The sequence below is a fragment of the Andrena cerasifolii genome, chromosome 1 (assembly GCF_050908995.1).
Source record: "Andrena cerasifolii isolate SP2316 chromosome 1, iyAndCera1_principal, whole genome shotgun sequence".
NCBI classification, from domain to species: domain Eukaryota; kingdom Metazoa; phylum Arthropoda; class Insecta; order Hymenoptera; family Andrenidae; genus Andrena; species Andrena cerasifolii.
Window position 1 is genome coordinate 14894070 of NC_135118.1, and position 24894 is coordinate 14918963.

General features: G+C 39.1%; 1 protein-coding gene and 1 non-coding gene across 2 annotated transcripts in view; both read right to left on the reverse strand.

Annotated features, from left to right (window-relative positions):
• The window catches only part of LOC143376143 (uncharacterized), a 51875-nt gene that overhangs the window by 1265 nt on the left and 25716 nt on the right, over positions 1–24894 (reverse strand). Inside the window, exons 3-7 of the mRNA XM_076826101.1 lie at positions 3337–3570; positions 3023–3198; positions 2500–2797; positions 1796–2323; positions 1323–1553 (exon numbers count right to left, since the gene is read on the reverse strand). Coding sequence (XP_076682216.1) covers positions 1323–1553; positions 1796–2323; positions 2500–2797; positions 3023–3198; positions 3337–3570 — 1467 coding nt within the window. The remainder of the gene's footprint in view (positions 1–1322; positions 1554–1795; positions 2324–2499; positions 2798–3022; positions 3199–3336; positions 3571–24894) is intronic.
• On the reverse strand, positions 199–280 carry Trnal-aag (transfer RNA leucine (anticodon AAG)). Its single transcript has one exon. It is a non-coding gene; the product is annotated as a tRNA-Leu (tRNA).

The window sequence follows — 24894 nt, forward strand, 5'->3', positions numbered from 1 at the left end:
GATATTCAGCATCGTTACTTAAATTAATAAAATGTCAGTATAATTTGAAGCAGAAATATAAAGAATAGAAGAATATTAAGGATTATATTAATGGATATAAATTCAATTTTATTGCTAACAACAATTACGCATACAGTAAGATTGGGGAATAAAATTAAAAAGATAAGTAGAAAGTGGAAATAAAAAAAAAAAAAAAATTGGCAGCGGTGGGATTCGAACCCACGCCTCCGAAGAGACTGGTGCCTTAAACCAGCGCCTTAGACCGCTCGGCCACGCTACCTCTTGTTTGTCTAGTGAAAATTTGCCCATGCAGCGGTTCTCATTTTGCCTTGTCATAATATCTTTTATCACAGACGCAAAAATAGTATGCTGAGGATTCTATTGATACAAATTCACAAATCTACTTCTTCGGCATATGAAAGGCGAGCATTTGCCGTGATTAAACTAAATTATATTGCACTGTTTCTTAGAAGGGAATCTGAATGGCATAACAAAGAATGGCCCTAGTAGCATTTACTGTTGGCATTTCGACGGCCGAAAAAGTCCCAACTTAGGGACAGTGTGGGCCAACCAGAAATGCTACTGGGGAGAAGAATGTAACTTTTGTCTGTGGGCATTCCACGCGAAATCGGACACTTTTTGGGGTAACACTTCGGATGTGGCTGAAATTTGAATATGTTGTAGTCTTTAGGGATATATAAACATATCTCGAAGGATTTTTGACAATTTTGAAAAATGTCGATTTTACAGCTGTTTGAAGGTAAGTGCTAACTTTTTTTGCAATAAATTATAACTATGGAATTAGTAAATTTTAAAATGCTCATATTTTTGACAATTAGACCCTGAAGGGGAAGGATAGAATTATATTGTTTCTTTCAGATTTTTAAAATCGCGCCCGTTGTTAAAAACTGCATTTGTTTAAAATAATTGCACAAAAATGGTTAAAAATATTGTTTCTGAAACTGAAATAATTTTTTCTTAAAACTTCAATGTCTTTTCTACAAATCGCCGTAAACCTCATCTCCATCCGTTTACTACTTCCATAGTTATAATTTATTGAAAAAAAAGTTAACCCCGACGTTCAAACAGCTGTAAAATCGACATTTTTCAAAATTGTCAAAAATCCTTCGAGATATGTTTATATATCCCTGAAGACTACAACATATTCAAATTTCAGTTACTCCAAAAATGTCCGATTTCGCGTGGAATGTCCCTATATAACTTCTACCTAAAGCAATATCTCGTTATTTAGAAACGAAGAGTTTAACGGAATTAATCATTGACGAACATAATTACTAAAAAGTTATTTAATATATTTTTACCTGATGAATAATGTTGCGAATCTCTGCTGGTACAGGGAAGTTCCTTTCCTCCTCGCTGTCGTCTTCTGGCCCGGGGAAAGGTTTAGCTTCCTGTTGTTCGTTAGAACCGTCTGGTCGTTGGCGACCCTCGATGTTTCCATGCTCCAGTAGATTTCTCACCTCTACCGGAAGGGGAAGTCCCAGAGGAATGGGTTGCGCTCCCTCCGGGAACGGTTTAAACTCTTGAACGTTCTAAAAGCACAGAAGAACCTAGCAATCAGCAACTACGTAACAACATCCAATAAAACTGAAATTTCCACCATAAAAATGTAATACGTCACAAGAACGCGTCTACTGTTAAATAAATTCTGTCTTCTGAGATAATCTGAGCTTTCATTAGTGGAATTAGAGAACAACTTAAACTCTTCAATATCCTACAGTAAATAAATTTCCGAGTTCATGGTGGTCGAAGTTAAAAAATATAAGCCAAGTACCTCGCGGCGGGCACCCTCTGGTACTTGCACAGGCACTGGTCTTCCCTCGCCAGTGATGTGCTGAATGATATTCTTGATCTCTAAAGGCACTTGCTGGATGATCCTTCGTATCTCAAACGGAATCCCTTGGAACGGAGAGCGTGGTCTCTCAGGAACTTGGGGCTGCGGTTGAGGCTGGGCCTGGGGCTGAGGTGGCATCTGAGGTTGCATTTGAGGTGGCATCTGTGGTTGCATGTGAGGTTGCATGTGAGGTTGCATCTGAGGTTGGACTTGAGGCGGTCCCTGCTCGGTTTGCGGGATCAACACGTGTGGAATGACCCTTTGCTCGTGAACTTGAGCCTCTGGTTGTGGCGCTGGGGGAGGCATCATAGCTGGGCCCTGCTCTTGGCCATACATGCCAGGCGCTTGCTCAGCGTGTTGGTACATCAGGGGTACTTGTTGCTGCTCCTGGGGCATCGGCGGTCGCATACCTCTCACTGGGTTCATCGGCAAGTGACGCAGCTCGATGGGGATTCGACGCACTTCGATCTAAACGGATACGATAAAAGTCGAAGTTATTATTGAATTTCTGGGTGTGTTCCTCGAACATCCCTACGTTACTAGAGTAAAATAACGCGTACACTATGAAATGATAATTGTCGTTGCTGGGTTGCTAAAGCAGTTGTTGATTAAGTATTTTTAATTGCCATCGACATAACACTCACTTGTGGTCCCATGGCGGGGTTCTGTGGTCCCATCATGGGTGTCTGCGGTCCCATTCGCGGTGGCCTCATCTCGATGTTCACTTGAGGGATATTTCGCAGCTCGGGGGGGAGCATACCAGGTGGGATGTGATTCAGCCCGCGTGGATCGCTGAGAGGTAACTGCTGCATGTCAGGAACTTGATACTGAGTGTGGACTTGGTACTGATGGTAGCCTGGGTTTGGCTCCTGAGACTGAAGAGGTACTTGGACGGTTCCCAGGGGAATGATGATTGGGGTAAGCATCTCTTGTTCCTGTTGCCTGAATGTCGAATAACGTGATAAAATTAACAGTAACTCTTTGGCATACAATAGAAGACCAGGGGGGGGGGGAGAGAAGGTAAATATGGGGAAAGAATTAATTCTCTGTAATTGCATACTATGACCTAATATTTCGATCGTCTTCTATAGCATTTTATAAAGATCTTTTCCCTCTTGAATTATGTAGCTTTATTTTCTTCTGCGTGTCGCGCAGAATTATACTTACTCCTGATGAGGATTGCCGGATTCGCATAGAATAGCAACGCGTTCTCCGCTCAGCCTTTGGTAGCGAGAATCGGTATTATTTTCCAGGTTATTGTTGTTAGCGCCATCCATCACTTGGTCGGCCCTTCGTCTTTCAACTACACAGGAAACTCTGCTGCGCGCCTCTTGAATCAGGGTCTGAAAAAGTCGGCGGAATAATCTTTCATATTACTGTACAATTACCGGCGATGCTGGTCAATATTATTAAGCATCTCCACTTATTCTAACTGCCTGTACAGTTGATTTCGCAGGCAGCACTGGCAGGAGTATACTTACACCCGCAATTTCGTCAAAATCGAACTGAAGGGGCAGCTTAATGTGCACAGGGGGGAATTCATCGTCGTCGTAATCATCGTCGTCGTCGTCATGGTCGCCACTCTCGTTGTCAGACTTCGAATTGTTTTCATCTTCCTTCTGAAGCTTGATGTCCTTGGTGTCTGGCTCAGGCTCCTTCTTCGCCGATGTTTGCTCGGCGAGACTCTGCGGGACTTCCTTCGTCTCGCTGGTATCCTAAGCAACGACATTCCCTTCAATACTTTCAAATAATCCTCACTATTAACACTGACAATTAAATGAATAAATATAATTCCTACGTCACAAACCCTATTATTCAGTGTTCGTTACGAGGCCATTAATTAACCATTCGTGGTCACGCGGGGTGTATTGCACCCCAAGAATAATTTTCGAGTTAAAATGTCGCGTCTTTGCGACTTCCAAAGCGGATTTGTCGCAAGAAAGAAAATAAAGAAAAAATTAAAAAATCGCTTTTTTCCCACAACCGTGGAAAATCGCTCATTTGCGACTACAAATTTTATCGTATAAAAATTTACATTTCTAGGAAAAGACTGTTATACCACGTTTGTATAAGTATTACGAATGTACAGTTATGCTGAAAAGTTAAAAGATTCAAAAATACGAAAATGGTAACTTAAAAAATGTCGCTAGGGTACAATCAACCCTGCGTAACCAACTTGTGATTATAAGGTGTGACCACGAAGGGTTAATACCACTATCTCGAGAAACGAGTACTTTTGGGGAATCATGTATCAGCTGACCCTTTTAATTCTATTAAGGGGTCATGCTCAGTCAGGAGGCCGAAAAAAGGGTGGTCTTTGGAAATTTTTTACTCAAAAGCTACAACAGATTTCTCAAAAAATCTTTTTTCCTTTTAAGGATTGCATCTAGTACCGTGCATCGTAATTTTTGTATTTAAAAATATTTATTAATAATTAAGTTATTGTCTATCACTCGAAAGTTCTCTAAAAAAAAAAGCTTCTGCGGTGACCACTGCTGCTCGAAAGTCGATCATCTAAAATAAAAAATTCAAAAGAATTTACTTATCATATTGTATCGTCTAGTATTTGAAAGAAGGTTTTTTCGAAATATTGATTTGGAAAAAAATGGCTGATGTTTAAAGTAAAAGTTTCAATTTTTATCATAAATCTTTTCTGATTTTCGTGAATTAAAAGAAAACTAAGCATCGGATAAAAAAATCCTTCGTTCAAATACTAGATAATGTAATATAATAAGTAAATTCTTTTGAATCTTTTATTTTAGATGATCGACTTTCGAGCAGCAGTGGTCACCGCAGAAGTCCTGTTTTATTTTACAGAACCTTCGAGTGATACACAATAACTCAGTTATTGATAAATATTTTTAAATAAAAAAAAAATACGATGCACGGTACTAGATGCAATCCTTAAAAGGAGGAAAGATTTTTTGAGAAATGTGTTATAGCTTTTGAGTAAAAAATTTCCAAAGACCACCCTTTTTTTCGGCCTCCTGACTGAGCATGGCCCCTTAATTAATTCAGCTGAAACGCTCGCAGCTCCGAAACACTGCAGACGAGCACGATTAATCGAGCCATCTTCTCCGTTCCTCGAATTCGATTCCCATCGTTCTATGCCGAGATTACAGCGCGATAATGTGAGAGTTCACTTTCACTCGCGACCCGGTGTCGCGACCAGGAAGACGAGTTGCATCAACGAGTGATTGCTGCGGTGATATTTATCCAGCCTTCAAAAGAAACACTCTAGAACCCCGCAGGCTCGGCTTCGCCACATCTTCAGCACCAGGAAGAGAGGCCGTTCAAGGAGCGCGATCTAATTACGCCACGGCCACGATTATTGCCCAGATTTTAATTACATTTAATCACCGATGCTAATAATGATAACAGCTAGCCAAGGCAGTGCGCTACCGCGATCTGCTCCAATTACCAGAGGCCGCGAACGGTCCACGCAGCTTCATGGATTCTTGACCAACCATCAGCGCGTATTCCGTTAGCAATACCTCTAACGACGTTTAAATTACACCTCTGCAAGTTTTCGTACAAACATTCACTCCGTCCTCGAGCGTTCCTCGCGGTTCTCGCGCAACGAAAGCGGCTCGAATGGAAGATTAAATACGCAGGTGCATCGGTTTCGTTTCACGCTGGATCAACGAGCCTTGGGACGCTGCCCGGCTTGATCGCCATTAGATGAATAAGGAAACAACGCGAAATACGTATTTGGTGAATGTGGCGGTAGGAAGGAAGTCGGTGGCAGGCACTTTCGAGAGCCTAATTTGTGATCGGTCAGCAGGAAACCATTATCGTTCGAGAAACGTTAGTTGCATCAGGTTCCAGCGCAGACGACTCCAGTGTTCCGCGGCTGCAGGCGAGCCGAGGGGGTTTACTTTACGCGAAATGACAACTTTCTAGAATATCGGTGAACGTAATGAAAGGCAGCCGTCGGAATGGCTCGGCTACCGACCAAGCTTCTGGTTTTCGCAATTCCAGCCTCGCTGGAAACGAACTTCGATCTTCCCACCACCGTTCGGCGTCGAGAGCTACGAGGAGCTGTGCTCGGTCTCGGTGAAAATTCTGCCATTTCAGGGCGGCAGGCGGTTATGAAATGGCAATAGCCAGGAAAAGGAAAAGGAAAAGGAAAAGGAAAAGGAAAAGGAAAAGGAAAAGGAAAAGGAAAAGGAAAAGGAAAAGGAACTAATATTTATCTGTTTTTAACCCTTCGTGGTCACACCTTCTTAAAATCAGAAGTTGGTTACACGGGGTTCACTGACTCCAGCGTCATTTTTTGAGTTAGCATTTTCGTATTTTTGAATCTTTTAACTTTTCAGTGATAACTGTACATTCGTAATGCTTATACAGTCATGGTGTATTAGTCTTTTTTTCTAGGAATGTAAATTTTGATATGATAAAATTTGTAGTTGAAAATAAGCAATTTTTCACGGTTGTGGGAAAAAATTGATTTTTTAATTTTCTTTATATTTATTATTTTTTTTTTTGCGATAAATCCTCTTTGGAAGACGTAGAGGCGCGACATTTTAACTCTAAAATTGCTCTTGGGGTGCGATACACCCCGTGTGACCACGAAGGATTAAATTCAAATCTCTCCTTGGGGCCATTCAATTGAAATTTGATTAAATAGGAATAGGGTAGATGCACCGTTTGTGGCCATTCCACTATTTTTGACCATTTGCGTAATTATCTTATTTTTAAATTGCTTGCAGATCATTATTATGTGGAGAAGATCACATCATAAATATTTTACTTAGTATACCGCTAGAAATATAAGGTTACATTTACTGCTTGCACGGAAAAGTATTATATTTTTTAAGAAGTGGCCAAAACTGGTACAATACCTTAAAGTAGCCACAAATGGTGCAGCTACCCTATATTTTTTTTTAGGAGAAATTAATTCCATTAAAGGTCATGTACGTTTTTTACATTCTTGATGAGTATTCCATATTTTTCCGACTTGTTTGATTATCTTAGCAGATTAATAAGTACCGTAGTGTATCAGGTTACTTCGCATTGTATAACAAATTGCTTAAGGAATAATGAGAGAAGTTTCGCGCAAGTTGCAGCACACGTGGCAGTAAAGTGCAAGCAAATGCAGCGGTCGGAGCGGGTCTCACATAACAAATTCGCAAAAATTCGGGGGTAGTTGCACAACACGCGTTGCGCGATTTACGTGGCGCATATATAACACTGTGCGCTGGAGGAATATCAATGTTCAGTTAACGTTTAAAGAGAATATTGCTGCTAATACTTATACTGTTCCAAAATCACTAAACAATATGGAATCAATGGAGGACCTCACCCTGAAGCCACTAACAAAAGACAAAGTTAGGGATTTCTTTGTTCGTATAAATGAAAATATAGGGCCCGGATTTTTTACATATTTTTAAAGCAACCTATATTTTGCTAAAAAAAAAAATTCCGGAAGACTCCAAAAGACTGGCCCACACTCCCGGGAGTGACTGGATCATCTCAGAAGGAAATACAAAAAAGTTATATAAATACTGGAATATATTATCTTCCACTTAACGTAGGATTTTCTCAAAATTCGAATTATTTTGGAAATTATAGCAGTTTGAAGAATTGACTTTAATTTTTTACATACAAATTTGCACTAAAATGCTTGTAAAAAATCGAATAATTGAAATATCAAAGAAATCCTACGCTAGGTGGAAGATAATATATTCCAGATTATATATCTTTTTTGTATTCCCTTTTCAAATGATCCCGAGAGTCATTTCCGAGAGTGTGGGCGAGTCCTCCAGGAAGGCACTTTGCCCGCCGCCACTTTGTACAATTTTTCATAAAAAAGATTTTTCTAGCAAAATAAAGGTTGCTTTAAAACTATATAAAAATTCCAAGCCGTATATATTTATTTATACCAACAAAAATAAATCCCTAACTTTGCCTTCTGATAGTAGCTTCAGGGTGGGGTCCCCCTTTAAACGAGATCACAGCATAATAAAAAAAGCTAGCATCGGTATCCTCGTTGAATAATAAGAAGCCCAATAAAAATATCGCTGACAACTACTTTTTTTAAATCTTAAGTGGAATATTATTCATCCTTCTCAACCCTCCTGAATTTAAAAAGAACACGCACCAAAAAGATAACGTATGGTTGGCTTGTTGGCAAAACTGACCAAGCCTGCATTTCTTGACTTTCGGTAAATGCAAATTTGAAGCTGAATCTATTACAATAAGTCAGGCAATAAATAATTGAAAGCTACTGCAAAATACACAAGCATCTCCCCATTCGTATTTATTAATCCATTGCTGCGCGAAGCTTAGAAAGTAATTGCTTCCATTAATCCGTAAGGATTTTTAGGGCGGAGTGATGGACTTGATCGGTTTCACCAACAAGCCAGCGATATACTTATAATATAGACCCGATGTGGAGTGTCCTGTACAGTGGAAAAAATTTACGCGCACGTGGAAGAAAAGGAGAAAGAAACCTCTGGCCACTGTACAAGTAGATGCAAACGGTACCGTAACAGACCGAGCACTTTCCACTTGGGAAATTGCTCAGGATGTAGCAAACGATTTTGCGGCGGTCGAGCGACAACCTGTATAATCGTCAACCTAGAACGGGACGAAACAAGTGAAACTACAGAACCCCCGGAAAGCGCAGGCGGGCTGCGTTTGCTCTTACTTCTGTACGCAATCGCGTTTCGCGCTCCTTTATTAAAATGTATCCGTGGCGCCTGAGGCGGCAACCGTAAAATTCTTATGGGAATCAACCGCCAAAGGGGGTTATAGCTCCATCTATAAAATGATAACGTTAGAAGGAACAATAGGCCGCAGGCAGTTACGTGATAACTGTCAGTTGTGCAGCATCAAATTTCAACTATCAAGAAACGGTTTTAAAGCCTCACCCCTCCCTGGTTACACCCTCTTATAATCACAAATTCGTCACGCGGGGTTCACTGCACCCCATCGTCATTTTTCAGCTACCATTTTCGTACTTTGGAACCCCTTAACTTTTCAGTAATAATTCTGTATTTGTAATAGGTACAATCATCCCTTAATAACCTTCCTCTAGAAATGTAAATTTTGATACGACGAGATATGTAGTTAGGAAAAATAATTGTGGACAGAAGCGATTTTTTTTTTGTTAAAATTCGCCTAATTTTTAATATTAAGGTCTAAAAATTTACAGAAATATTGGCAAGGAGAAAATTTCCTGGGGTGCGATACACCCCGTGTGACAACGAAGGGTTGAACACTTTTTGGTGGGAAATTTGAATCCCTGATCAACAAAATTTCTTATTCTCAACGAAACTGTGAACTAAAAAACAATTTCAATTATTTGATAGTTTTGAACAATACACCCCCAAGCAAAACGTATCTGAATTTAGATAAATCTAAAAACCATTGATATAACACACAAACCGAGCATTTTACACCAGATTTAAAGATATTGAATATACCCTGTTCCTTTCTATTTTATATGTATGATTCGCTGTTTTGAAGCAAGATCCTCCAACTGTTTCGAGTTCTATAGGAAGCCCAACTGAAATTTTTGGTCACCCGCAGCTACGCTGGCCGTTTACTTTCGACGCGAGTTACCAAAGACGCGGAAGAGTTTCGCGTGGAAAAGGAAATCGGCGGATTTCGTATGCAATACGGTGGAAGAAATCGGTATTGCAATTTCGAGTCGTCGCATGCACTATGGAGGAAGAAATCGGTATTGCAATTTGCCGCGGAGACGAGCGCACGACCGTTCGCTCCCACAGGCTTTCTTTAGAAATCCTGCCAACCCCTTCTGCGGGGACTGCCTATCAATTAGCGGACCATTATGACGGGTAATCATCGTCGTTAAGCGACGTGCACACCGTCAGCCTTACATTACAGGATACGGCGCGTTCTCAATGTTGTAAATTTGCACTCGCGTGCCTTCATCGTTTAGCAGATGGAAATCGACGGCACACTTTTGCCCGTGCTTGTGGTACACCGTGTTTCTAATCCGGAGAGCCGACCGCTCAGTGTTTCACCGTTTTCGTTTCTCAGAGGCAGCACCGACGACCGAAATCCTCGAGCACGTACAGCACAGAGAATCATCGCTCGCACGGTAGCGGCGAGAAGAAAGTTTAAATTGTGGACGGTAGCAGAAATAAGATAGTTCCATTAAGGTAGGCTTCACGCGACTTAGACGCAACGTCGAGAGATTCGAAGCGGATTTTCTCGAAAACGAAGCGCGATATCAAAAAATTGTATTCCTTCTTCTCGACTTATTTACTTGTTGCAAGTCGAAAAGAAAGAGTAACTTTTTTTGATATCGCGCTTCGTTTTCGAGGAAATCGACGTTGAACTTATTTACGCTGCGCCCAGGCGCGTGTCTGGGGGAACATATCTTTAGGAGGAATTATATTCGATTAAAATTTATATCGAATAGAGTGCAGGGTTGCCGAGAATCAGAGTTGAGTCCTTAACTAAATGAAAAACTATTTAAATAACGGGTCAAATATAAGTTAATAATTATTTTAACTTTTATTGGTTATTCGAAATTTGTATTAAATAGAATTTTTGCCGAACTCTGCCGAAAATAGGCTGCCATCGTACGTAAAGCCTAGTATTAAGTTTGTTACGTCGACACGTAAAAACAGGAGGTTGAGACTTTCATTTCAGCACCGATGTACATGATTCCAATAAATCATTCGATCGCTATAGGGGAAATCACTGGCTGCAGAATCGTAACTAGTCGCTCTCTAAATCGGACGAGTGAAATTTAATGACCGATAATTGGGTTTTGTGTGAAGAAATTTAAATCGGACGTGGTTTGGTCATCTGTGTCGTGCGGTCGTTAATAGCTCGAAAGTGGGAGCTATAAATCTGTATTTTCAATAGCAGACAGGCCACTGCGGTCGAGCGAGGAAGGCTGAAATGTTTAAAATAAGGCAGAGACTGAGGCATTAAGTCACTCATGAATAAAGAACAGATGTAATAATGCACGAGTCGAGCAACAATAGTGCAAGATCACACTGAATTTGGCCAATTGTATTATAATGATTTCTGTAGCAAGGAGACCAGATTGCCGTCCCATTTCCGAAGATCAGCCAAACCGAGGAACAATGAAACCAGTCGCTTTAATAGGGCCATTCTTTGCAAAGACACTGTCTATTGTACGAAATTAGTTTTTAATCATTCCTCGTTTCTATGCCCTACATGGCACGTAGAAACGCAGCATCCTACGCTCTCTGATAATTACCAGCGGAGAGAACACGAGCCAAGATCCAGGATCGTTAAGGAAAAGTGAAATTTAGAAGATTCCCGTGAGAGCGGGAGAATTTTCTAATCTACGCGCGCGTATCGCCCGCCGCCGTCAACTTCGGGCAACGCCGCCGCCAGCCGGCGAGAATGGCTGTTGATATAATTGATAAGGAGCAGCTTCTACCGTCAAGGTGATGCAGCATGTGAACGAGCCGCCTCAGACACGGCCAGGCAACAATACAGTTAGTCCACGGGGAGAAAATCTTTTTAGAGAACGTTCACCTTGCCGCCGGTGCGTGCAACGAGCAACCCACTTTCCGTTGTGCCACGTACCTCTCCGCCGAGAGTGGCAAAAACTGCGGCACAGCATCCTCGAGATGCTTTCATATGGGCGCTCTTACGAGCCGAAACGTTCTCCGTTCACGAGCTGCAGCATGTGCCTTCGACAAAAGCTTTTCCATGAAAAAAGGGGCGATGGAAAAGTGAGGAACTTACTACGAGTTCTTGAAAATAAATGGGATAAAAGATTCGGCCTGAATGCTACGTATCCAGCTTCTGTGCTCCGACTTGTTTAGGGCAAAGGACCCAATTACTGACACCTAACCAATTACTGCCACCTTAACCCTTAACTGGTATCCTGGGGTCGCTCGTGACCCCAAGCACGCAAAGTTCGATGTACAATTTTCGGTTGTCTAAGTTGGTAAACTGAATTTCTAATTGATTTTTTAATAATAGTTTAACTTTCTAGGTTTCTATTATTTTATACAGTACCTAAGAACAAAATATTCATAGAGGTTGATTCAGGGTCGACTTTACAAATTTCTGTGTCCTTTTTTATTTGGGGTCTGCCACGACCCCAGTATACCAGTCACGTTTGCCAAAAACAGTATACCAGTTAAGGGTTAAGCTATTTTACTTAAAATAACAGATAAATAAACTATAGTATATAGTCTGTGGTATAGATTATAGGTTGAATTACATCATTCTTTTTGTGCACGACTTTACAACGTTTATTTGTTCGTTATTTTAAGTAAGATAGCTTGAGGTGACAGTAATTGGTTCGGTACAGTAATTGGGTCTTTTACCCTATAGGCTAGGTAAGTACCGCGGATAGCGCTGCCTCGCGGTGACTTTTTTGAAAAGTGGGATCATTAATCGAATGTGGTTGAATACAGTAGGGAAAGAAATGAGGGTGAAATTAGCGGAAGTTTTAAATGTTTGAAATTAGTTAAAGGACAAACTCTGTACCAAATTCACTGGACGGCCAGGCAGCACGCATAACCTGCGTAACATTCAAACATGAATTCTACAGAACGCAAACAATAAATTACAAAACGCATATTTCACTTTGAATCTTAAACAGTTGCCGCTCGTATACTCCCAAAATTGAAAAAAAGTAATTCAAACAGTAATTCATCGGATATTTTGGAAGCTTACATTTCTACAATTGTACTGTTGGATGCAGGAATGCCCTCAAGACACTTCTTGCATAAAACGCATAATTAGATTATTCATTATTTTTTACATATGAATTATCTTTAAAATTGACAAAGCTATGGTAAATTTTGTGAATCGATGTTGACCAACTGACTCTAACTCCTATACAAGCCAAACGTACATCAGCGTGAACATGACACGATCTATGACTATTGTTATCACTATATTTTTTCAATATTCTATATTTCTTTCCAATATTATGGAAATAAGAAATAAATAATAACGTTAAAGAACAATATTTTTTTCTATATTTCTCCAGTTTATGCAAGAAGGAGCTGAGAGGGCAATGATTAAAATTAATTTCACTGATTAATTTATTACATAATTTCGATTGTAATAATGCAGCTACGAAGGAGATAGGTATGTCAATTTTTTAAATATTATGGGTAGACAGTTTTACAACTTCACTATGTATAAAAAGTATCTAACTTCTTAATGTTTACAGATACTTTTCTCGAAACTGGCTTTTGGCACTGGGGGCCTTCCTGCACCCAACAGTACAATTTTAGCGATAGGTAGCTCCACGGTGAATGTATAAGGTGAATGTCCCAATTTCTGCTCATTTAAGAGGTAACTCGTCGTAAAGAAGGTGTATAAAATTTGATTGCGATGTAAATTTGCTGAGTAATTGATTAATTCTTTAACCCTCGGGCGGCTGTGCCAATGAGAGATACACGAGCTGAGACGTGGTGAACTCAGTTCACCAGTTGAAAATAATCATTTTAGCCCCCTTATATATAAAGTATACACTTCAGAATCAGTTCCTCTGTTGATAGTAGTAATCTAGATTAAATGTGATGGGAAAATATTAGCAATATATCCAAAAATTCAGTAAATGTATTTAAAAACACAAAAGTAGTAAAATCAACTGGCACAAGCGTCATAGGATTCTTGAAACATACCACGATCGCGTTGTGGGAATGTTTGTCTTACCGAGATGTAATGAAGGAAATACGCGGATCGGTGAACGGAGTTCACAAAGCGCGCCCGCTCGGGGGTTAATAATAAATCAACCAATTCAAAAACTATTTAAGAAAGATATTTCAAGATGTTTAACTATTAGTAATTTATAATTAAATATATAAATGTCCGTATTTCTGCTGATGAAAAATAGCGATGTATGTGTTGCCCCAAGCTCGCGCGACACTCGCGTAAATGTTTAAATATTTTGTTGCAACTACAGTACAAACGTACCGCATATAATAATAAGAAAAATACGAAACGAGCAGAAATGGGGACATGAGCAGAAATTGGGACATCCACCTTAATTGAAACGAAGGAAGCATTAGAAAGTACTTGAATCTCTGAAACGATTTTCTCTGGCAGCAGAGGCTACGTAAACACTTGATAATTCTCTTTCCTCGGTTACGCAAAAATTCGTTCCAATCGAATAAGTCTCGTACAGCGGAACGTTTCATAATGCATTCTCTTCAAAAGCAGGAAAGAAGAACGTAACGTTTTGTCGACTTGCTAGGAATTCTTTTACCGTCGACTTCTCTGGATATTCGCCAATAAAGAAAAAGGGAAAGCAGAAAGAAGAAGCTCACTGTTAAGATCGGAAACCTTCCACGACACACAGGGACGTCTTCGTTCCAAAAACTTCGATCCCTTTTCGCGATCGCGAAACCGTAGAACGGCGATTAACGCGATGGCAATCGAAACCGCGAAAGGAAAATCGCTGACGTGTACGCAAGATGTTTACATCCTTGAAATCAATTAATCCAGTGTTCCCTCTCCCTTTCCTTTCTTTTAATACCATAAGCCTTTCATTCAGGCAACGAATCATAGCTTCATTGATTATAGTTGGAGTCGACTGCGCTCGTTACTCAGTCCAACTTTCACTTGTTAGCAGGCGAAAAAAAAATGGGTGCTAATGTTCGCAGCAATGCGTTCAGCTTTCGACACGCCACCGATTAATTATCGGGTACAAGTCTTTCCTTTCTCGAGGTACGACTCGAGCAGAATGGACATTAATTACGCGAAGGATTGGCGACGAGGGGTTTACGGCGTTTACGCGTGCTTCAGGTTTTTCCTTCCAGTGAAATTCGGAAGATCGATTTTCCTGTTGCCCTTAGGCGAGTTGATAGTTTAAATAACGTGGCATGTAGCACCATTTCCGGTGCGTTTAAGGCAGTCGATAGAAAGTAAGATCGGCTTACGCGGCTCGACTGCCAATTTAACGTGTTCGTATTCGCGGTGCGATCCCCGTGGAACGGTGAACATCGATCGATCGCTTATAAAGTGCTCGATGAGCGCACGATCCTCTGGTGGCCTAAGAGATCATATCGCAGAAGATTTTAATCGCTCCTATACTTAATTCGTTTCTCATTAAGGGGGAACACCACTGTGACGGCCGAAAGAGTAAGCCGCTTTTAAGAATTTTTTTTCAGGAATAATTTACAGTTTTCATAGCAAATTTTTTATTACCTACCTTTAGTACAATGTCTTAAAAGACTATAAAAAATAAATTTGCCATCTTACGGAGCTTGAAGATAATAGTAATTCTTCTTGAGAATCGCTCATGTTTAAGGGGTTATGACTACCTGCAAGGTCTGAAAACACAAGTATTTTCGGGATTTTTTTTAAAACACTCGAAGACTTTTTTTTAAATAAACCTTTATGTATTCGAAAGTGTACATGTTAAACTAGTTGTGGTAATTTTTGCAATGGAAAATATACAGAAATAATAAAATATATTAGCGATCTCTCGGCAGCGATTTTTTTGTCAGTAGTTTGCGGTGCACATTATAATTCTTACCTGGTTCATCTGAAATAAAAAATTCGCGGGAATTTAGTTAGTATGTTGGATTATCTTGTCCTTAATCGTTTATTATCCCAAGATATTAATTTGCTACAAAATGGCAACTTCTCGTAGCAAAAGTATCGATTTTCACCACAGAATCGCGCTCATGTTTCATCATTTTCCATCTGTAAAATAACAACTACCCAACGAATATGAAAAACCCACGATTAAGGACAAGGTAATCTAATATACTGACTAAATTTGGTCGAATTTTTTATTTCTGATGAACCAGGTCGTAGCTATAGTGATCACCGTAATAAAAAAAGCGCTGTAGGGAGATCGCGTATAATTCCATTATTTATTTAGTTATCGCATTGCAAAAAAAAACTACAAGAACTTTAAAATATATACTTTCGAATATACTACCGTTTATTTAAAAAAAAGTCTTCAAATTGAAGAAAAAAAATCCCGAATATACTTGCGTTTTCAGACCTCGCAGGTAGGCATAACCCCTTAAGGGGGAACACCACTGTGACAGTCGGAAAAGTAAGCTATTTTTAAGAATTTTATCCAGGAATAATTTACAGTTATCATAGAAAATTTTTACTATTTACCTTTAATACGCTGTCTTAAGAAGCTATACAAAAAAAAATAAATAGAAAAACATGCATAAATTTTAATATATTAATTAATCTTCCAGATCCACCACCCGCGCTGGTCGAAGGTGTAACTTTGGAACAGCAGGTCCGAAATCAAATTTCATTTTTTTTTTTAGCATATATGAGTGTAGATTCCGTTGCGCGTACCGATTTCTTAAACAAATTGTTTTTGTAAGAATGGTGCGCTTTAGAAGAAAAGTTTCGAAAATCCACAAATAAGATGGACAGTTTTTCGAGCGTATTTCCAAAAATTTGTTTTCAATCAAAGAATCCGCGCGTGCAACGGAAACTTCACTCATATAGTTTATAAAAAAAAATAAAAATTATTATATATTAAAATTTATGCATGTTTTTCTGTATATATTTTTTATAATTTCTTAAGACATTGTACTAAAGGTAGCTAATAAAAAATTTATTTGAAAACTGTCAATTATTCGTGAAAAAAATCTTAAAATGGGCTTACTTTTTCGGCCGTCACAGTGGTGTTCCCCCTTAAGTATGTGCTGCGATTGAATTATGTGTCTTTCTGGAATCTTGAACCCACTAGGAAAATTGTATATTTATGAAATGCTTTGTGAGAAATCAATGAAATGCAGGCTCCGAGCATATATGAGTACTGACCTTCGTTTTGCCATCGTGGACACATACAACTGTAACGTGTTTACGTTGAGTACTCATTGACGGGGTACGTATGAAAATTACTCAATCGCCGTTGAAAGATCAACGAATCCTAAGTAGATCATAAAACTCTGTAATAATTCTTCGACTCATAAATAATGCACTGTGATTTACATTTGCATTGTTGATATTTATATCACCGCTTGTGCCACTTTGAATGATAATTAGTTACAAACTATGTACAAGAGTAAAGATTATGCTAAATTACCGTTGTTTCTAACATCTTAATAAAAGATTATTAATTACTTCTCTTAAGGAAGGATTCTCGTCTAACAGCCCCAAAAGTAACTGATATTTAAAAAATTTTTTTTATAAAAAACTGTTTGTCATATTGGATTAAATTCATTGGGGATTTAAGGAGGCAGCTTTAAACTTGCAGAAAATATTTTTTTTTACGTCGATCCTTCTTGTTATTTATTAATTATTGTGGAATCTTGTCCACCTCTTCGAGGATGTAACTCCTGTTGGAGGGATGTGTAGAATCTATCATAGTCATCTGCTTGCAAAATAAATAGAAGTTTCTTAAAGTTAAATAGTTTACGCTGGGATTGGTCCAATTTAAAGAAGAAAAAAATGAAAAACTGAAAGAGTTACATCGTTAGAAAGAAAAAGTAAGTTTTTTCCTTAGACAAAATTTTCATATTATTATATTGAAGAAAAAAGTATTATAAATAAAAACGAAAATTAAAATTTTAGGTCCAGTACCAGCGTAAATTATTTAACTTTAAGAAAATTTTCTTCTTTTTGGAATCGGATGGCTGTGGCAGCTGCTACACCTGACGCCAACGAGTTAACACGATTCCACAATAATTAATAAATAATAAGAAGGATCGACATAAAAAAATTGTTTCTACAAGTTTAAAGATGCCTCCTTATATCCCAAAAGAGTTTAATACAATATTAACAATAGTTTTTCAAAAAAAAATTCATAAACTTCGGGGGCTGTTACACGAGAATCACCCATTAAGGTTGGTTCAGACAGGTCCAGTAATTTAGTCGAGTAGCGATTACTTTGCCACTGTTTTACTAAACTACTCGACTAAATTTAGTGTCCACACACGATAAATTACTAAACTACTCGCTACTCGACTAAATTACTGTATGTGTCCAATCTTGAAGTATCCTAATAGTTTTGAAAAATCGAAACGATTCGATGACTAATTGAATGCAATTCTGACAAGTTACTATGAACCTTGAAAAAATTAATTTCGTGAAAATGATGTCATCATTGTCATCATACTTCCAGACAACGATTACATTTATCTTTAATCTTCAACTGAACGTCACTTCTGCAAAGAATTGTAAGTACGTTTGACTTATACTGCTTTCTATAGACGTTCTTTAACCTGTGGTTACACGTATCCTGGTCGAGCGAGTTCAACGGAGCATCGGTGCCCATAGATGGAAATTTAATACAACGTTTTATTTAAATCAGCAACGATCGTCGTCCTTGTCCCATAAGAACCGCGATCACGAGGTTCTGCACGCTCCGGTTCGACCGGCAACGTCCTCGTTTAATACGGTAACACCTGTGCCTTTTTATCACGCGTTAGTAACAATCACCTCCTTTTCGATGTTTAACCTCGAGGAATTGCGACGAACAAGCGCGCAAAGTGACCGACAAAGCTCGTGGAAATTACAGGTGGAAACATCCTACCACTACTTCGTAATGCAAATTACGCGCGTTCAGCCTATTATTAGTAACTAGGCTCCGAGTTACATCAAAATTGCAATTAAGCTATCATACTTTCTGATCTCCTTTCGTTTCCTCCTCGCTATGTTTCCCCCAACTAGACGTAGCAGAAGCTAAATAGAAATGTGATTCTTAATATCATCACGATATACCTCAATTCACTGCAGAAATATAGAGTAAGAGGAGTGTAGTGAAGGACCAAAACAATTCTCAGGTAATGGCAAGAAACTACTCTCCTCTCACTTGTGGTAGCAACATACGAGAAAGAATACAGGGTGCGCCATCTTTTATGTCGGTATGTGAATATTGAATAACTTAAAAAGGAAAAACAACCGATTTCCATATATGAGCTATTTTTATTTAATTTGGTCTTTAACAAATTATTTGGACTAGTTTTTGAATACAACGTCAATCAACTGACCGCCTTTATTGGCCAAAGCAAAATTATTAAGATTAACACTTTGACTGGGGTAGACTTTGATTTGCATCCTCAGGACAGCTTTGACGTATTTTCACGTTTTCACAATGTTTAAAGCGAAATTGCAGGAAAATTCAATGGCAATGTTTTTGTACAGAATTAACATTATTACCGTTTGATTTGGTGACCTTTGGCCATTTACCTGTTAACTTCGTGACGCCTTTCGGAAAAACTTTTCATCTTTATCGCAAAGAGCGATAATCATTGGCACCTATGCTGATAGGCATAAACCCTTAAACACTTTTCAATTTTTTCCCCCACGATTTAACACCCCCTAAAATTTCCCACACTAGGCTACGGCCTACTTTTAACTTTTAAGGGTGGTAAAACAATGTGAATGGTGTTTTCCAAGCAAATAATAAACATTTCCACCTAACTGATGATTTATGTACGACCTGCGTCTTTTGTCCCGCTAGATTGTTATTGGACAGTCCACTGTGCGCCGCTCTGATCGTTCACAGCTCCAACATGAACGTACCAAAGATGACCAACGGTACAGGCGTCGAACCGACGCTCTTACAGTTTCTATCGCAGCTCCAACGTAAGCTTACCCTAACGTGGCATCGGATCAACGACTAATCTAAAGCCGGTTGTGTTCCAATTTTCATGGACCTCCTAACAGAACAGTGTAGCTATTCGTAAATGGGCAGAGAAGCGAAATGGCGATTTCCTGTTTCACCTCAGGAACGTGCATCGAGGAACGTAACCCGAATTACGTAATTCGCTGCTGCGGTTCTCCTTGAACGCAGCTCCTAGCACCGGCGCGCACCGATTCTTTGCGCGCCTGGTTTTCTACGTTCTATCCTCCGCTTCACGGCTACGCGCGCCGTTCTTCCTCGCTTAGTCCGTGCCATTCAATGGGGAATTAATTGTCGCTCGCTTCCTACTGATAAGCCCCCTGGCCGCGCCGCGTCTTTGCATACAAAGGGGGGCTCCTCGGCGATTTACGAGCGGGAAACGCAGCCTCCGCGCGAGCTGGCGAACGCGCCCTTAGAGCGATTAATCGGTATCGGCATTGAAATCGCCGGGGAGAGATCGAGACGCGCGATTCTGAATAATTCAATTCCATCGGGGAGCCGTCGATTCTCACGGTGCGGAGTGTTATACACCTACCTCCTTGCTTTACGATCTGTCGCGCTCCACACAAATTGCTGGATGACGTGCTTAATGGGCGACAGGAAGGAGCTTGATATGTTTTTGTTGGAAGAGCGTGAAAGGATTATTTCATAGCGAGTGGCAGTCATTTAATAATTTAGACAGTGGAGTGCTGTTTAGTGTTTTAGCAGGGCTGATTTGGAGATTCGGCACCCCTAAGTTCATAAGCGTCTATCGCCCTTGAAATATCATCTGATATTTTCATTTAAAACAGCTGAGACTACTTTGGAATTAATTCAATGACAACTCAGATGTGAATTATTGATAATTTGCTACGTGAAGAGAATGAGAATTGTTTCTGAAGTTCTGTCAAGCCTTTGTGTTTAAGGGGTTATGCCTAGCCAGCTTTCGAAAAGAACGCGATTTTTGGGAATTTTTTGTGGAATATCTACTGTATATATTTTTTTACAACTATTCGCTTATTTTAAAAGTACATATGTGGAGCAACTCTCAGTAGTTTTGTTATAGGAAAACGTTAAAAAATGAACGAATAACAGCTATTCTCGCGGAAGCTGTTTTGATATCGGTGAGCAAGATATTTTGGAAACCGCTGCACAGTGGTCTGTCCAGTGTCCAATAACAATCTCGCCGGACAAAAGAAGCAGGTCGTACATAAATCATCAGTTAGGTGGAAATGTTTATTATTTGTTTGGAAAACACCATTTACATTGTTTTACCACCCTTAAAAGTTGAAAGTCAGCCTCCAAGGGTTTTTTAAACCAAAATTTGTATTCTGGGGGTTTTTAAAATTTAGAAAGCGAATGCGAACTGTGTTTTGTAAGGGAAAATTGTTTACAACCACGTTATTTAGAACGAATTACACATTTTGGCTCCTAACATCGCCATTTTTGAAGATAGAGTTATTTTAATTATGTTTAAAAATTATGTAGAGTCGCAAATTTTTTGCAGCTATAAATTGTGAATATGTACTCTATAAAGCAAATAGAACAAGACAGCACAAACATTTTCAGGTTCCATGAGGTTCCTGGGTATCTGGAATAGTTGTAAAAAATATACAGTAAATATTCCACAAAAAATTCCCGAAAATCGCGTTCTTTTTCGAAAGCTGACTAGGCATAACCCCTTAAACACTTTTCAATTTTTTCCCCCAAAATTTTCCACACTAGGCTGCGGCCTACGTCGCCTATACACAAATCCGCCCCTGTGTTTCAGAGAAGATGAACTCTGAATGCACTTGCTAATCTTTTTGAAAGGTGAGTAGGGAATTTAATCTCGGGATAATAATGCCGGGATCCCGGCTGTTTTTAGGGTTCCAAAATTTCGAGAACTTTTAAGAACGTAAATTACTTTACGAACAACTGAAAGATATAAAAATGGAATCCAAAAAACACTCGGGATATAAAACACTCGTGTTACAATCTGCCCCGGCCTCCCCTGCCAAATATCTTGTTTCCTCCTGAAGGGAATTTCGAATGAAATAAATGTTTCAGGCTGGAAATTGTCCGTGGAGAAAGACAGGCGAAGCAAAGAAAATTGGCATAAGAAAGGATCAACGCGAAGAAAGTGTTTGTCAGACATTCCACGCTCTTCTAATGCCCATGCAGGTAACGAGCGCCGGAGCGAGGCACTATAATAAGTGAATTAGGCATAAAAAGTCAGAAGCTTAGAAAGCGTGGAATTATTTACGATCGAAACAGAACGACGGCGACGCTCGCGCATTCTTGTGCAGCTTTGCAACAAAAAAAGAAGAAGAGAGAGGCGTGATTCCGAATTGGCCACGCAAAATTCTGCCCCCTTACCTCGCGGTGCATAAAATTGGTCTCGTTCTCGCGCGAAAGTATAATCATATCTCACGTTCGAGCGACTGGCGGTTAATGAATATTGAATCGCAGCGGGGATTCCTGCGGATTTCTTCTGAGAAATTTTGAACGCCATGTTAAACGCTTAATTAACCCTAGGACACAAACTTTATTCAATATTCCTCTCACACAAACGTTAGTGAAATTTACCACTCCCTGCAGATTTTTATTTTCATCACACGATGTTGCAAACTTTATTTTTGGTTAACTGTTTTATATTACAAACATACTATTTGGAATAATTAGTACAAACAACGCAAAAAGTAGTCGTCAACCCAGCGAGAAGCTTTGTCGAACGTAATAATGACGAACACTAGTGTTCTAGGGTTAAGTGATATTTTATTAGTCAAACTGTGCATCGTTATCGAAAGAAGAGTCAAGGAGATCTCACTGGATAAGCTCGGTTAAACAGTCGATGGATGGTTTCCGACTCAAGCCACTTAATATTCAACGCATTACTCTTATTTAAATAATACAGAGTAGATTGTAAATTTGCAATAAAAAAAATACTACGCATCGTTAATACGCTGAGTAGCGTCGCACAGTGGTACATAATGACATTGTTTTCCAAATCAGTCTACAGGTCGTAATGTTTCAGTAAACTCGACAATCTTTTTTTTAAACTCTTAGTAATTATAGTCTCTATCGATCTGCTGGGCCCGAATTTTGAATTTCGTTGCTGCATATTTCGCTAAATATTAAACAATTGGCAACGAAATTCGACATTCTGATTGATAGAGAATTTAATTACCAAGAATTTAAAAAGAAAATTCTCAGTAACTGGATTTGACAAAAAATGTCATTATGCACCGCCGTAGTCGGTGCCTTTTCACGCCGAGGGAGTTGATAATACCGATTTCAAAGAATTTATTGCAAGAGAGTGCATTTGAACTGTTTAAATTAAAGTGGAAATTGCACCGTGTAAATTCTAAGTGGAAGAAGTACGAGTTACCCTGAGCTCCGTCATATTTGGGCAGAAAATATTACGACCTCTTCGAAAAGGAACCCCTAATTACGATGGCTACGCGATAACGACCGATTTGTGTAAACTCGATCCGTAAAGCAACTGCAGCACCAGGAATCGAGCTCCGGGGCTTTCCAGATAAAAATGTTTGCGATAAATCATGGCAAACCTCGGTGGTTCGTTATTGCCAGTAATATCGAGGCGAATGCCACAAAGAAGGGTGTGACCATAGATCGAGCACGATCCGTGCTTTCCATCGAGTACCGTGAGAAGCGATTCTTCATTGTTGTCTCATCATAAAGGTAATGCTTCTAGCCGTGGAAATTCATATTTACCTCGGTTCGTACTGCCCACGAATCGATTGCCCCCCGTGAAACCTAATTAAGGTAAATGTCCCAATACCTGGACATTTAAGGTACGGCGGAAACGCGACTGAGAATTTTGCAGTTATACAAGTCGACTTATATAAAAACGAGTTTGCAATTACATGGGGCACTGTGTGTACTTTATGATTAAAAAAAAAAACAGCATGTTATTGAATTGAATAATTTTGTAAAATATTGAAAATTCATAGTCCTTACAATGGCTCAATACCTGGACAGCTTAACTAGTATGTCTCGGTGTCCTGATTTTACTGTCCCATTACCTGGACACATGATGAAACAACAGCAATTTGGATATTTTCTCGGGAAATTAATTTAAAAAAAACAACACAATAGTTTTTCCTACTCGCATATTTTTTCTGTATAAATAATTTATTCCAATCAGTAAACAAACTTGAGTAAAAACAATCTACTATTGAATGACTAATTTTATGGCTATGTGTATTCGTGTGTGCCACGCGAATTTTACACATGAATATTGAATTGTATATTATCATTAAAACGAGATAACAATAATACAAAGTAATAATTGCTGAGGTGTTAAATAATGATTTTAATATTGTGTCAAGAATAACTCGTGCTTATTTCGCAGTTTGCACACATGGTCAGGTTTAGGGTCGTTCCGAGATTTCACTGTACCAGTAGATAGACACGAGAATAAAAAACTAATAAGACCTTTAATTTTAATCTTTCAATCAAAAACGAATACTACGAGGTATCATTTTTCTAAATATGTATTAGTTGTACCAATGTACTAAACATTATTAATAATATTCGCTTAAGAAAAAGTAGAGGCTGTTTAGCAAATCAGATAAGAGTAATACTAAAATGGTGTAAACTGGAGAGTTGAAGAAAATTTATTTTTATTACGAGTGCTACGAGTTTATTAAAAAAAATATATATGTACTTGAATATATTTTATTAAATATCTGAATAATTGAATAAAATAGTTCTTTTATGGATAAAGCGAATATTAAATGTAATAATCAGTATTATTTACACTAGTGTCCAGGTACTGGGACGTGTCCAGGTCATTTACCTTAAGTTCGCTTTGATTCTTGCAAAACCAATTCGAAATGTCACTCCCTTGAGGATCATAGAAATTACCAAAATTTCCATAGGAGTTACAAAAAAATCCAGATCTCTTTCTGTTCCTTCAATCACTTTCCTTCGCACTGAAAGAAAAATTCTCTCACTTTCTCGGTGGACTTTCACTTTCATTTTTCGTCGTGACGTTTAGTTGTCAGAAACCGTTTCGTCCAGCCACAATGGCGTGACTTTTCGAGTGCGATATCGATGCTCAGCAGGCGAAAGAGACGTTCAGTTCACCGAATGGTTTTAAGTAAACATTTTGAGCAATTACTAGGAAATTTCTTGAGCTGTCAATTGAGGTAAATTGCAATTATTAGCTTGCGTTAGACTAGCAATGGTGAATATTGGCAAGCACGAAAAAAAAATATGCATTTTAATGCCTTTCGATTGTTTAAATAATTACTTGCGGCCGCGTCGAGTTCTAAGTGTTCACACTCCTCGACCATTTTGGCCCCGCAAAGTGAATTGGCTTGCTTGATCAGCAGGTGAATGTTAATCGAGTTATCGCCGTCCTGGCGGCGTTTCCCTCGCTCACTTTCGATCGTAAAGTCAAACAACTCCATTCGACTGGAAACAATGTACAGGAACCGATCGATCCCCGATAGTTTCCCTGCCCCGCGAGGCTTTTACAACCGGCTGAATTGAAGGTGAAAATTTAGAAATCTCG